We start from the raw sequence: 15,502 nt of genomic DNA, 5'->3' as shown, positions 1-15,502 counted from the left end.
AACTGACAGCTTATTCCAATAAAGTATTTTACTCCCTGAACATATGCCAAGAGGGTTCACAGAGGTCACTAACCAAACCGGCCCTAAGCTACACACAGAAAGTACCAGGGCCCCTGCCCTCAAACCTTGCATGGCTTTAATGAGCATATTGATGCAGGAGGAGAGAGTCCAAGGGGGAAGTCACGGCCCAGGCAGCTGAAGGCACCACCACCAGTGGCGGAGCGAGGGGAAATGAGAGAGGATCGAGAGGCTGAGATAGAGGGGATGTGGAGAGGATGTTTCCATTAGTGGGAGAATCTAGGACCAGAGGGCACAACCTCAGCATTAAAGGACGTTCCTTTAGGAAGGAGATGAGGGGGGAATTTCTTTAGTCAGAGGTGGTGAATCTGTGGAATTCGTTGCCACAGACGGCTGTGGAGGCCACAAGTCAGTGGATATTTTTAAGATGATGATAGATAGATTCTAGATTAGTGCGGGTGTCAGGGGTTATGGGGAGAAGGCAGGAGAATGGGGTTAGGAGGGAGAGATAGACCAGCCGTGATTGAATGGCGGAGTAGATTTGATGGGCTGTCACAAAATGCTGGAGTAACTCAGCGGGTCAGGCAGCATCTCTGGAGAGAAGGAATGGGTGATGTTTCGGGTCGAGGCCCTTCTTCAGACTGATGGGCCGAATGGCCTAATTCTGCTCCTATTGCTTACTTAAGGGGCTGGAATTGGGGGGGGACCCTGCAGCTGAACGGGAAAGAAGTAAAGTCCTGTTTGACCTTGCAGCCTTTTATAGTTGCAAGCTTTAGTAACCCAAGCACTCTGCTCTGAAATAGATTTCTCAATCCACAAAGGGATAATCAGGGAAACGATCTTGGTTAAGGCTGTACCATCCGAGACACAAGTGTATCTCTGCACTAATCGCCACTCATCACGGAGGCTTCTTGGTTACAGCAACCTGCCCTCTGTGTGACAGTCAGTCCAACCCCCACTCTCTGAGAGTCATAGAGTCACAGTGATACAGTGTGGAAACAAGCCCTTCGTAGAGTCAGAGTTGTACAGCATGGAAACAGGCACTTCATAGAGTCAGAGTTATACAGCATGGAAACAGGCACTTCATAGAGTCAGAGTTATACAGCATGGAAACAGGCACTTCATAGAGTCAGAGTTGTACAGTGTGGAAACAGGCCCTTCGGCCCAACTTGCCCACACTGGCCTACATGCCCCAGCTACACTAGTCCCACCTGCCTGCACTTGATCCATATCCCTCAAAACCTGTCCCCTCCATGTACTGGATAGACTCGGCTTGTACTCGCTGGAATTTAGAAGATTGAGGGGGGATCTTATAGAAACTTACAAAATTCTTAAAGGGTTGGACAGGCTAGATGCAGGAAGATTGTTCCCGATGTTGGGGAAGTCCAGAACAAGGGGTCACAGTTTAAGGATAAGGGGGAAGTCTTTTAGGACCGAGATGAGAACGTTTATTTTCACACAGAGAGTGGTGAATCTGTGGAATTCTCTGCCACAGAGGGTAGTTGAGGCCAGTTCATTGGCTATATTTAAGAGGGAGTTAGATGTGGCCCTTGTGGCTAAAGGGATCAGGGGGTATGGAGAGAAGGCAGGTACAGGATACTGAGTTGGATGATCAGCCATGATCATATTGAATGGCAGTGCGTACAGGCTCGAAGGGCCGAATGGCCTACTCCTGCACCTATTTTCTATGTTTCTATGTACCTGTGACCAGAACTGTGTACGATCCTGGTATGAGCAGAACTGTGTACAATCCTAGTGTAATCAGAACTGTGCACAATCAGTGTGACCAGAACTGTGCACTATCCCAATGTGACCAGAACTGTGCACTATCCCAGTGTGACCAGATTTGTGCACAATCACAGAGTGAGCAGACATGTGCACAATCGCAGTGCGAGTGAGAACTGTGCAAAATCAGTGTGACTCGAATTGTGCACGATCCTAGTGTGAACGGAACTGCTCATAATCCCAGTGTACCCCGTCCACATTCTTACCACTGCTCATCTGTGGCACTCAACACAAGCAGCCCCTCAGCCAATAGTCAACCGTTCTACATTTCCTCACCACCATCCGCTTTGATCAGTCGTTTTCACACCCAACTCTTCTATATCTATGGACTCCTTCTCCTCTGATTCTCAGTCTGAAGGGTCTAAACCCCCGAAACGTCACCCATTCATTCTCTCCAAAGATGCTGCCTGTCCCGCTGAGTTACTTTGCGTCTATTAGGAAGGAGATGAGGAGGAATTTCTTTAGTCAGAGGGCGGTGAATCTGTGGAATATTTTGCCATAGACGGCTGTGGAGGCCACAAGTCAGTGGATATTTTTAAGGCAGAGACAGATAGATCCTTGATTAGTACAGGTGTCGGGTTGTGGGGAGAAGGCAGGAGAATGGGGTTAGGAGGGAGAGATAGATCAGCCGTGATTGAATGGCGGAGTAGACTTGATGGGCCGAATGGCCTAATTCTGCTCCTATCTTTGGTGTAAACCAGCATCTGCAGTTCCTTCCAACACCCCAGCAGCCGATGACTCCAGGGGCAGTCAACATATCTGTTTACCTTCCAACATTGATGCACACGGACACCAAGAACCCTTGTGTAGGAAGGAACTGCAGATGATGGTTTAAACCAAAGATAGACACAAAAAGCTGGAGTAACTCAGCGGGACAGGCAGCATCTCTGGAGAGAAGGAATGGATGACGTTTCCCGAGACCCTTCTTCTGACTGGTTAGGGATAAACCAAGATCCATTGTCAGATTGAGGCTAAAAGCAAATTGGAGGAACAGCATCTCATATTTTGCTTGGGCAGCTTACAGCCACGTGGCATGAATATTGATTTTACTCACTTCAGGTAGCTCTAGCATTTCCTATCTCTTCATCCCTCCCCCATCCCAGTCGCACTAGCTTCTCGTTTCATCCAACAGCTAACAATGGCCAACTTCCTTTATAATTGTCGCTTGTTTGCAGATCTTTTATCCATTGTTCTTTATCTCTCTACATCATCCTCTATATCTCTCGTTTCCCTCTCACCTGACGTTTAGCCTGAAGAAGGGTCTAAACCAGAAACGTCACCCATTCCTTCTCTCCAGAGATGCTGCCTGTCCTGCTGAATTACTCCAGCACTTTGTGTCTATCCAAGATCCCTCTGTTCTGGCACACACTTTGGACTCTGGTTCAAAGTCATTCCTTGCATGAGATCTCATCGCACAGGGTTTTCAGGTTAGAACCCAATCTTTCATAAATGATGCCAAACTAGAAACCAGAGCAAACACCAACTAAACGATGGCAAGTGCTGCTGTCTGTGAGCTGAACCGTAGCAAAGACAGATTAAAAATACAACGCCACAAAATCCACCCTCAAGCAAACATGAAGCAGAGAAACAGCAGACACACCAAACTGCAGATGCTGGTTTACAAGAAAAGGCACAGAGTGCTGGAGTAACACAGCGGGTCAGGCAGCATCTGTGGAGAACATGGATAGGTGACGTTTCACAGAGTGCTGGAGTAACTCAGCGGGTCAGGCAGCATCTGTGGAGAACATGGATAGGTGACGTTTCACAGAGTGCTGGAATAACTCAGCGGGTCAGGCAGCATCTGTGGAGAACATGGATAGGTGACGTTTCACAGGGTGCTGGAGTAACTCAGCGGGTCAGGCAGCATCTGTGGAGAACATGGATGGGTGACATTGAATAGGGCCACAGTCTGAAAAAGAGTCCCAACCCGAAACGTCACCTATCCATGTTCTCCACAGATGCTGCCTGACCCGCTGAGTTACTCCAGCACTCTGTGTCTTTTTTTTCAGAGACACATACTGTTGGACATGGTGACCAAACCAGAATAAAAGGTCAATTGGAAAGATATAAAATTGGAGATGTTTGTTCACTCAGCGACGGGAGGTTTGAGTGTTAATTTACACGGAGCTCCAGTGGGAGACAGGGTCAGGCTGAAAGGGTTGCAGGGTATAGCATCTCAACACAGGGATGGTGCCACAGATGCAGGAACGTGACACATGGAAACTGCAAATGAGTATGAAGAAGGGTCTCGACCCGAAATGTCACCTATTCCCATATGTTCCCAATGTTGGGGGAGTCCAGAACAAGGGGCCACAGTTTAAGAATAAGGGGTCGGCCATTTAGAACGGAGATGAGGAAGAACTTTTTCAGTCAGAGAGTGGTGAAGGTGTGGAATTCTCTGCCTCAGAAGGCAGTGGAGGCCAGTTCGTTGGATGCTTTCAAGAGAGAGCTGGATAGAGCTCTTAAGGATAGCGGAGTCAGGGGGTATGGGGAGAAGGCAGGAACGGGGTACTGATTGAGAGTGATCAGCCATGATCGCATTGAATGGCGGTGCTGGCTCGAAGGGCTGAATGGCCTACTCCTGCACCTATTGTCTATTGTCTATTGTCCAGAGATGCTGCCTGTCCCGCTGAGTTACTCCAGCTGTTATTGTCTGCGTTTGGTTTAAACCAGCATCTGCAGTTCCTTCCTACACACTGTGAATGAGTGTCAGTGTCAGACTTCATTAGTTGGAGTCTGTTAGACAGCGTAACATGCGTAGAACCAGAGAGAGATCATCCTGAATCCCAGGCCTCGTTAAAGAGGATGCAACATTGCATGATATTTCCATGGATTTGAGCTGGGTACTTACCAGAGAGGAGGGCTTCTTCTGAGCCTGTGGAGAAGGCAGATAGTCAGCAAAGGTTAACAGGCAATGCTCCCTGCACAGTTCCTGTGTACACACATCAGGCACCCTCCTGCATTCAGGACCAGTGCTGCTGTTATCCATATCTCTCTATATCACTGTCTATATCTCTCGATTCCCTTTCCTTTGTCACCCAGCCGAAACGTCACCTATTCCTTTTCTCCACAGATGCTGCCTGACCCGCTGAGTTACTCCACCATTATCATTGTTGCTCAAGCCTTGTCTCTTAATATTCGCTTCCTTCCATCTGCCTGCCGAACCACCCGAGACATGTCCACTCACCAAGCCAATCCTGCCCACCAATACACTGCATGGTTACACCTCTGAGTCACACAGAATCCAGCCCTACCCACTGTCCAACACGCTCTCCGCCCACACCGTCCCCGAGATCGCCACAACCCCATGGTAATATTCTCACCCTGCCAAACCTGCCAGCTCCCCCACCAACAAGGGCAAGGGCAGGAGTGCATCATCAACACACAAGCACTTACGATTAGAATGACTGGATCATTGAGCCGTACAGCGTAGAAATCTTCCATTGACTCCCTTCCATCGACTCCATCTACACCTCACGCTGCCTCGGCAAAGCCAGCAGCCCAGACCGTCACACAAACCAACCTCCCCTCCACTGACTCCATCTACACCTCACGCTGCCTCGGCAATGCCAGCAGCATAGCCAAGGACCAGTCTCACCCCGGCCACTCCTCCCCTCTCCTATCGGCCAAAAGGTACAGAAGTGTGAAAACGCACACCTCCAGATTCAGGGGCAGTTTCTTCCCGGCTGTTATCAGGCAACTGAACAATGAGACAACGTGTACGAAGGAACTGCAGATGCTGGTTTCAAACCGAAGATACACACAGGCAGCTGGAGTAACTCAGCGGGTCAGGCAGCATCTTTGGAGAGAAGGAATGGGTGACGTTTCGGGTCGAGACCCTTCTTCATCCCCAGTCTGAAGAAGGTTCTCGACCTGAAACGTCACCCATTCCTTCTCTCCAGAGATGCTGCCTGACCGACCCGCTGAGTTACTCCAGCTGCCTGTGTCTATAATGAGAGACAAATGGTTGGGAGAGACTATGCATAAGGAGTTTCCACCTCACCAAAGGGGCAGGAGGGAGGGGGGGGGGGGCTGTCGGAGGAGGACAGAGAGCTCCAACAGGCCATTCGGTCCGTTTCATTTCCATACCAGCCAAGCCCCATCTCCATCTCCCTCTGCCCCTCTCTCCCTCATGGGTTTGCCCATCTCCCCCTTGCACCCCTTCGTGCTGTGACAAACATAGATAATAGGTGCAGGAATAGGCCATTCGGCCCTTCGAGCCAGCACCGCCATTCAATTCTCAATTCCTGCTCTCCTCAATTCCCATCGGGATTAAATGTCCACTTTAGGCACGAGCCCTCCCTGGCTCCCGACCCAAGTGGGAGTTCTGGTGATCCCACTGGTGGCCGCGTCCGAGACTCCAGCGGGACGGTCCGAGACTGAGCGGGACGGTGACCGGTCAGGGGGAGCGGGGTCTTTACACTTGCTCACCAGGATGCTGCATCCCCCTCGTCCACATCACCCTGAGATGTAATTACAACTGGAGACTGCAAGGCAGGGCTGATGACAATCAATAATTTCGCCATGAATTAATGACACACAGCTCATCGAATTAATACATAGCTTCTGCGGAAAGCAACCCCTTCCTATTGTTAGGCAGCCTTGATGATTAAATTTTAAAAAGGCACGCATATTCAGTTTGGACCGAGCACAGATCCCAGCTCTAAGTGCAACATCAGCACTGATAACAAGGAGTAGAACAATATTGCCAGCATCCATTCAGTCATATTAGTGCGTGTAATTCACTGGAATATACTGCCTTGTCTGGCTGAACATGGAATACTAAATGAAATGATCTGTTTTCACTCTGCTGGGCTTGGATATACACCACTCCCTTTGTCCCCAGCGATAGACGCCACTCATTAACCGAGCCTTGCGCTAATTTCTCATCACACCGAGAAATATAAATGCGTGCGTTGGCACAGTACACAAAGGTGGCAGAGGCCACGCAGTGAACGAACCCCTGCTGCAGAATCACCAGCTGCCTTGTGAAAAGTGCAGACAAAATCGCTGTTTAGTCACAGCAATGCAGCAACAGGAGAATGGGGAGAGGGGGGGGGGCACTTGGTCACTCTCCCCTGTCCAACACGTTCAGTACGTGATGGCTGATGCTCTACATCAACGCCACTTCTCCGCACTCACTCTGCCTCCATCACTCAGGTAATACCCATAAATCTATTGCCTTGAGTACCCTCAATGACTGTGCCCCTTGGTGGCACAGCGGGTAGAGATCTATACACTGTAATGAGATTGCACGAGATGCAACACCTGTCCCTTTACCTCCCCCCTCGACTCCATCCAAGGACCCAAACAGTCTTTCCAGGTGAGACAGAGGTTCACCTGCACCTCCTCCAACCTCATCTATTGCATCCGCTGCTCCAGATGTCAACTTATTTACATCGGCGAAACCAAGCGCAGGCTCGGCGATCGCTTCGCTCAACACCTGCGCTCGGTCCGCATTGACCAAACTGATCTCCCGGTGGCCCAGCACTTCAACTCCCCCTCCCATTCCCAGCCTGCCCTTTCTGCCATGGGCCTCCTCCAGTGCCATAGTGAGACCCACCGGAAATTGGAGGAACAGCACCTCATATTTCACCTGGGCAGCTTGCAGCCCAGTGGTATGAACATCGACTTCTCCCACTTTAGATAGTTCCTCTGTCCCTCTCTTCCCCTCCTCCTTCCCAGATCTCCCTCTATCTTCCTGTCTCCACCTATATCCTTCCTTTGTCCCGCCACCCTGACATCAGTCTGAAGAAGGGTCTCGACCCGAAACGTCACCCATTCCTTCTCTCCTGAGATGCTGCCTGACCTGCTGAGTTACTCCAGCATTTTGTGAATAAATACCTTCGATTTGTACCAGCATCTGCAGTTATTTTCTTATACACTGTAATGGCTTGATTGTAATCATGTATCGTCTTTTACAAAACCTAATCAGCAAAGCTTTTCACTGTACCTCGGTACACGTGGCCATAAACTAAACTGAACTGAGCTACTTTCCTGCAACCATCAGCTTGTTGAACCGACCAGCACAAACCTAATTCTAAGCTCTCCGGAACATACCTTGCATTACCATGGGCTGGGTTTACTGATTTTGTTTTTTGCACTAATGTCTTGTTTGTACACAGTCATAGTTTAGTTTAGAGTTACAGCACGGAAACAGGCCCTTCGGCCCACTGACCACCCACACACTGGTTCAACCCCATACACGGGGGACAATTAACCTACAAACCTGCACATCTTTGGCATGAGGGAAGAAACCGGAGCACCCGGAGAAAACCCACGCAGGTCACGGGGAGAACGTGCAAACTCCGTACAGACAGCATCCGTAGTCAGGATGGAACCCAGGCATCTGGCGCCGTAAGGCAGCAGCTCTACCTGCTGCGCAACCGTGCCGCCCCATAACAAAAAGTGAACTATTTCCTTTTTGCTGTCTTGCAGAATTTGTGTTGTGTGACAATAGACAATAGACAATAGGTGCAGGAGGAGGCCATTCAGCCCTTCGAGCCAGCACCGCCATTCAATGCAATCATGGCTGATCACTCTCAATCAGTACCCCGTTCCTGCCTTCTCCCCATACCCCCTCACTCCGCTATCCTTAAGAGCTCTATCCAACTCTCTCTTGAATGCATTCAGAGAATTGACCTCCACTGCCTTCTGAGGCAGAGATTTCCACACCTTCACCACTCTCTGACTGAAAAAGTTCTTCCTCATCTCCGTTCTAAATGGCCGACCCCTTATTCTTAACCTGTGGCCCCTTGTTCTGGACTCCCCCAACATTGGGAACATGTTTCCTGCCTCTAATGTGTCCAATCCCCTAATTGTCTTATATGTTTCAATAAGACCCCCCCTCATCCTTCTAAATTCCAGTGTATATACAAGCCTAATTGCTCCAGCCTTTCAACATACAACAGTCCCGCCATTCCGGGAATTAACCTAGTGAACCTACGCTGCACGCCCTCAATAGCAGTCTGAGTGTGTGTGTGTGTGTGTAGTCTGAGTGTGTGTGTGTGCAGTCTGAGTGTCTGTGTGTAGTCTGTGTCTGTGTGCCTGTAATGCTGCAGCATGCAAGATTTTCATTGTATACCTCACCGCACTTGTGCATTTGATAATGAACTTGTCTTTAAACTTTGAAGTCATTACTACAGGAGGACGGGGTGACAGGACGGTGTTGGTGTGTAACCCGCTTGGGTTCATTTGAGCACAGCAGGATGTGGCAAGCTCAGCCTCAAGACCATGTCTTGTCCGCTTTTCTGATCATTTCAGTTTCTTCCACGTTACTACCTCTGCGCTCAGCAGGGTTGTCCTGAGATTCCAGTGATTGGTTTCAACACACGTTTTTGTTCTACAGACTTGTGAAAGTTTCACAGAAGCAGGGCACCTTCACAGCTTGCAGAGATGCTGAATTTGGGGGTTTTTTCCCCTCTCTTATCATATCATATCATATATATACAGCCGGAAATAGGCCTTTTCGGCCCACCAAGTCCGTGCCGCCCAGCGATCCCCGCACACTAACACTATCCTACACCCACTAGGGACAATTTTTACATTTACCCAGTCAATTAACCTACATACCTGTACGTCTTTGAAGTGTGGGAGGAAACCGAAGATCTCGGAGAAAACCCACGCAGGTCACGGGGAGAACGTACAAACTCCTTACAGTGCAGCACCCGTAGTCAGGATCGAACCTGAGTCTCCGGCGCTGCATTCGCTGTAAAGCAGCAACTCTGCCGCTGCGCTACTGTGCCTCTGGATAAGTTAGATTAGTTGAATTTAGTTTAGTATAGTTTAGTTTAGAGATACGGCGTGGAGCCAAGCCCTGCGGCCCATCGAGTCCGCGCCGACCAGCAATCCCCGTACACCAGCTATGTCCTACACACTTGGGACAATTTACACTTATACCAAGTCAATTAACCTACAAACCTGTACCTGAGGGCATGCAGCGTAGGTTCACTAGGTTAATTCGCGGAATGGCGGGACTGTCGTATGTTGAAAGGCTGGAGCAATTAGGCTTGTATACACTGGAATATAGAAGGATGAGGGGGGATCTTATTGAAACATATAAGATAATTAGGGGATTGGACACATTAGAGGCAGGAAACATGTTCCCAATGTTGGGGGAGTCCAGAACAAGGGGCCACAGTTTAAGAATAAGGGGTAGGCCATTTAGAACGGAGATGAGGAAGAACTTTTTCAGTCAGAGAGTGGTGAAGGTGTGGAATTCTCTGCCTCAGAAGGCAGTGGAGGCCAGTTCGTTGGATGCTTTCAAGAGAGAGCTGGATAGAGCTCTTAAGGATAGCGGAGTGAGGGGGTATGGGGAGAAGGCAGGAACGGGGTACTGATTGAGAGTGATCAGCCATGATCGCATTGAATGGCGGTGCTGGCTCGAAGGGCTGAATGGCCTACTCCTGCACCTATTGTCTATTGTCTTTGGAGTGTGGGAGGAAACTGGAGATCCCGGAGAAAACCCACGCAGGATTTTTAGATTCTTTTTAGATTTAGAGATACAGCGCAGAAGCAGGCCCTTCGGCCCACCGGGTCCGTGCCGCCCAGCGATCCCCGCACACTAACACTATCCTACACCCACTAGGGACAATTTTTACATTTACCCAGCCAATTAACCTATATACCTGTACGTCTTTGGAGTGTGGGAGGAAACCGAAGATCTCGGAGAAAACCCAAGCAGGTCACGGGGAGAACGTACAAACTCCGTACAGACGGCGCCCGTAGTCAGGATCGGACCCATGTCTAAGTGTAAGAGGCTGGGGATCCGTGTTGAGTGACTCAGCCCCTGACACCGCAAGGCCTTCCCACCGTCTACACGGCACAAGTCAGGAGTGTGATGGAACACTCTCCACTTGCCTGGGTGAGTGTGGCTCCAACAACTCTCCACAAGCTCAACACCGTCCAGGACAAAGCAGCTGCTTGATCTCTCCCCCCCTCCATCCCCATCCATTCCCTCCCTTCACCACTGGCCCACAGGGCCCTGGGGAGTGTGGTAGAGCAGAGACATCTAGGAGTGCGTAGTTCCTTGAATGTGACGTCACAGGTTGATAGGGTAGACAATAGACAATAGACAATAGGTGCAGGAGTAGGCCATTCAGCCCTTCGAGCCAGCACCGCCATTCAATGCGATCATGGCTGATCACTCTCAATCAGTACCCCGTTCCTGCCTTCTCCCCATACCCCCTCACTCCGCTATCCTTAAGAGCTCTATCCAGCTCTCTCTTGAAAGCATCCAACGAACTGGCCTCCACTGCCTTCTGAGGCAGAGAATTCCACACCTTCACCACTCTCTGACTAAAAAAGTTCTTCCTCATCTCCGTTCTAAATGGCCTACCCCTTATTCTTAAACTGTGGCCCCTTGTTCTGGACTCCCCCAACATTGGGAACATGTTTCCTGCCTCTAATGTGTCCAATCCCCTAATTATCTTATATGTTTCAATAAGATCCCCCCTCATCCTTCTAAATTCCAGTGTATACAAGCCCAATCGCTCCAGCCTTTCAACATACGACAGTCCCGCCATTCCGGGAATTAACCTAGTGAACCTACGCTGCACGCCCTCCATAGCAAGAATATCCTTCCTCAAATTTGGAGACCAAAACTGCACACAGTACTCCAGGTGCGGTCTCACCAGGGCCCGGTACAACTGCACACAGTACTCCAGGTGCGGTCTCACTAGGGCCCGGTACAACTGCACACAGTACTCCAGGTGCGGTCTCACCAGGGCCCTGTACAACTGCACACAGTACTCCAGGTGCGGTCTCACCAGGGCCCGGTACAACTGCACACAGTACTCCAGGTGCGGTCTCACCAGGGCCCTGTACAACTGCACACAGTACTCCAGGTGCGGTCTCACCAGGGCCCGGTACAACTGCACACAGTACTCCAGGTGCGGTCTCACCAGGGCCCGGTACAACTGCACACAGTACTCCAGGTGCGGTCTCACCAGGGCCCGGTACAACTGTAGAAGGAGTGCGTAGTTCCTTGAATGTGACGTCACAGGTTGATAGGGTAGTCACGAAGACTTTCAGTATTGGCCTTCATCAGTCAGGGTATTGTTTATGGAAGTTGAGATGTTATGTTACAGTTGTACAACATGTTGTTGAAGCCACATTTGGCGATTTGTGTTCTCTTTTGGTCACCCTGCTATGGGAAGAATGTTGTTAAGCTGCAAAGAGTGCAGAGACGATTTACGAGGATGTAGCCAGGACTTGAGGGCCTGAACAGGGAGAGGTTGGGCGGGTTAGGACTTTATTCCTTGTAGTGCAGGAGAATGAGGGATGATCTTATAGAAGAGTATAAGTTCATGAGGGGGATAAGGTTAATCGAGGACCATAGAACATAGGTTTAAGGTGAAGGTGAAAAGACTTTTAACAGGAACCTGAGCGGTAATCTTATCACACAAAGGGTACATGAAACAAGCTGCCAGAGGAGGTAGTTGAGGCTGGGACTATCCCAACGTTTAAGAAACAGTTAGACAGGTACATGGATTGGACAGGTTTGGAGGGATATAGGCCAAACACAGGCAGGTGGGACTAGTGTAGCTGGGACATGTTGGCCGGTGGGGGCAAGTTGGGCCAAAGGCCCTATTTCCACACTCTATGACCCAGTGGGGATGACTATTTAAGATCTGGATCAACTATGGAAGTTGGCCAACGAATGGCAGATGAAATTTTACTCGATCTGTCAAAGATTTATATATCTCCACCTTAAATATATCTAATGCTCTGGCCTCTACTACACTAAAAGCTCCTGAGATTCAATAAGTCATAGGAGCAGAAGTAGGCCATTTGGCCCATCGAGTCTACTCCGCCATTCATTCATGGCACCACCACCACCCTCATGGGGAAGATATTTCTACCCACCTCAATGACTGGGCATCTGATTCTGTGATCATGTCCCCTTGTTTGAGCCTCTCCCACTAATGGCAACATCTCAACTGTATTCAGCACAGACTCTCAGGTTGTGATCCGGCCAGACAGCAAGGCAGCCTCCCTGGTGCCCGTATCTGTCCTTCGCTGAAGAACAAACTCTCGCCATTCAATACAAATGACTTAGACGAAGGGATTAAAAGTGCCATTAGCAAATTTGCAGATGATACTAAGTTGGGGGGGTAGTGCGAATTGTGAGGAAGATGCAATAAGGCTGCAGGGTGACTTGGACAGGTTGTGTGAGTGGGCGGATACATGGCAGATGCAGTTTAATGTAGATAAGTGTGAGGTTATTCACTTTGGAAGTAAGAATAGAAAGGCAGATTATTATCTGAATGGTGTCAAGTTAGGAGGAGGGGGAGTTCAACGAGATCTGGGTGTCCTAGTGCATCAGTCAATGAAAGGAAGCATGCAGGTACAGCAGGCAGTGAAGAAAGCCAATGGAATGTTGGCCTTCGTAACAAGAGGAGTTGAGTATAGGAACAAAGAGGTCCTTCTACAGTTGTACAGGGCCCTAGTGAGACCGCACCTGGAGTACTGTGTGCAGTTTTGGTCTCCAAATTTGAGGAAGAATGTTCTTGATATTGAGGGTGTGCAGCGTAGGTTCACTGGGTTAATTCCCGGAATGGCGGGACTGTCGTATGTTGAAAGGCTGGAGCGATTGGGCTTGTATACACTGGAATTTAGAACGATGAGGGGGGATCTTATTGAAACATATAAGATAATTAGGGGATTGGACACATTAGAGGCAGATAACATGTTCCCAATGTTGGGGGAGTCCAGAACAAGGGGCCACAGTTTGAGAATAAGGGGTAGGCCATTTAGAACGGAGATGAGGAAGAACTTTTTCAGTCAGAGGGTGGTGAAGGTGTGGAATTCTCTGCCTCAGAAGGCAGTGGAGGCCAGTTCGTTGGATGCTTTCAAGAGAGAGCTGGATAGAGCTCTTAAGGATAGCGGAGTGAGGGGGTATGGGGAGAAGGCAGGAACGGGGTACTGATTGAGAGTGATCAGCCATGATCGCATTGAATGGCGGTGCTGGCTCGAAGGGCTGAATGGCCTACTCCTGCACCTATTGTCTATTGTCTATTGTCTAAAACCCATTATTTATTGCGAGACAGCAGGGAGGCGTCAGTCTCGGTAAAACTGCGTACGGAACGGCAGCAATTAGACTCGCAAAGGAGCCTTCGATCCATTGTTTCGTAGACAGGCCACTATCACTTCACAACACTGCCACACAAAACCATCCCACTGCCTCACCGTGTCAAAAATCATCTCATTCTCCCTGATTCACTGTACCTCATCATGATTCAGTCTGCACTTGTCTGTGTGTGTGTGTGTGTGTGGGAAACAATGACGAACTCGCTTTAAGTAAAAAGGCAGACTCGCATTTCCAGAGCCATGGTCAGGCTGCATTTGGAGCATTGTGAGCAGTTTTGGGCACCCTCTATCTGAGGAGGGATGTGCTGGCTCTGGAGAGGGTCCAGAGGAGGCTTTCAAGAACGATCCCAGGAATGAGCGGGTTAACATATGATGAGTGTTTGTGGGCACTGGGCCTGTACTCGCTGGAGTTTAGAAGGATGAGGGGGGACCTCATTGAAACGTACAGAATAGTGAGCGGCCTGGGTAGAGTGGATGTGGAGAGGATGTGGGAGAGTCTAGGACTAGAGGTCACAGCCTCAGAATTAAAGGACATTCTTTTAGGAAGGAGATGAGGAGATATTTCTTTAGTCAGAGGGCGGTGAATCTGTGAGATTCTTTGCCACAGACGGCTGTGGAGGCCACAAGTCAGTGGATATTTTTAAGGCAGAGATAGATTAATTTTTGATTACTACGGGTGTCAGGGGTTATGAGGAGAAGGCAGGAGAATGGGGTTAGGAGGGAGAGATAGATTGAATGGTGGAGTAGACCTGACGGGCCGAATGGCCTAATTCTGCTCCTATCATTTATGGTGTGGGCCAAAGGACTCACAACTCTTGAAGCGGCCTCTTGTAACAAGACCACTGGCAGAAACAGACAGTGTGATGACGGAAGGCCCTGGAGGCTGGAAACACCCTAATCTGAGCCCTGTCACAGAAGAGATTACTAGAGGCTAGAGAAGAAGTTGACGCCTGCTCACTGGATAGAAGGAATGGATGATATTTCGGGTCCAGACCTTTCTTCAGACTGAAGGGTCTCAACCCGAAACGACACCCATTCCTTCCCTCCAGAGATGCTGCCCGTCTCGCTGAGTTACTCCAGCGATTTGTGTCTATCCTCGGTTTAAACCAGCATCTGCAGCCCCTTCCTGCACATTGAAGCCTGCTCCATAGTCAGAGTGAGGCCAAACGCAAATTGGAGGAACAGCACCTCATATTTTGCTTGGGCAGCTTACACCCCAGCAGAATGAATATTGATTTATTCACAAAATGCTGGAGTAACTCAGCAGGTCAGGCAGCATCTCGGGAGAGAAGGAATGGGTGACGTTTCGGGTCGAGACCCTTCTTCAGACTAATGTCGGGGGTGGGACAAAGGAAGGATATAGGTGGAGACAGGAAGATAGAGGGAGATCTGGGAAGGAGGAGGGGAAGGGAGGGACAGAGGAACTATCTGAAGTTGGAGAAGTCGATGTTCATACCACCGGGCTGCAAACTGCCCAGGCGAAATATGAGGTGCTGCTCCTCCAATTTCCGGCGGGCCTCACTATGGCACTGGAGGAGGCCCATGACAGAGAGGTCAGACTGGGAATGGGAGGGGGAGTTGAAGTGCTGGGCCACCGGGAGATCAGTTG

General features: G+C 49.6%; 1 protein-coding gene across 1 annotated transcript in view; it reads right to left on the bottom strand.

Moving 5' to 3' along the window:
• Positions 1-15,502, bottom strand: part of LOC144609619 (neurexin-2-like) — a 309,609-nt gene that overhangs the window by 140,422 nt on the left and 153,685 nt on the right. The window contains exon 5 of the mRNA XM_078428117.1: positions 4,655-4,678. Coding sequence (XP_078284243.1) covers positions 4,655-4,678 — 24 coding nt within the window. The remainder of the gene's footprint in view (positions 1-4,654; positions 4,679-15,502) is intronic.

This window comes from Rhinoraja longicauda, chromosome 34 (assembly GCF_053455715.1).
Source record: "Rhinoraja longicauda isolate Sanriku21f chromosome 34, sRhiLon1.1, whole genome shotgun sequence".
NCBI classification, from domain to species: Eukaryota; Metazoa; Chordata; class Chondrichthyes; order Rajiformes; family Arhynchobatidae; genus Rhinoraja; species Rhinoraja longicauda.
This window is presented reverse-complemented; position numbering and strand designations above follow the sequence as displayed.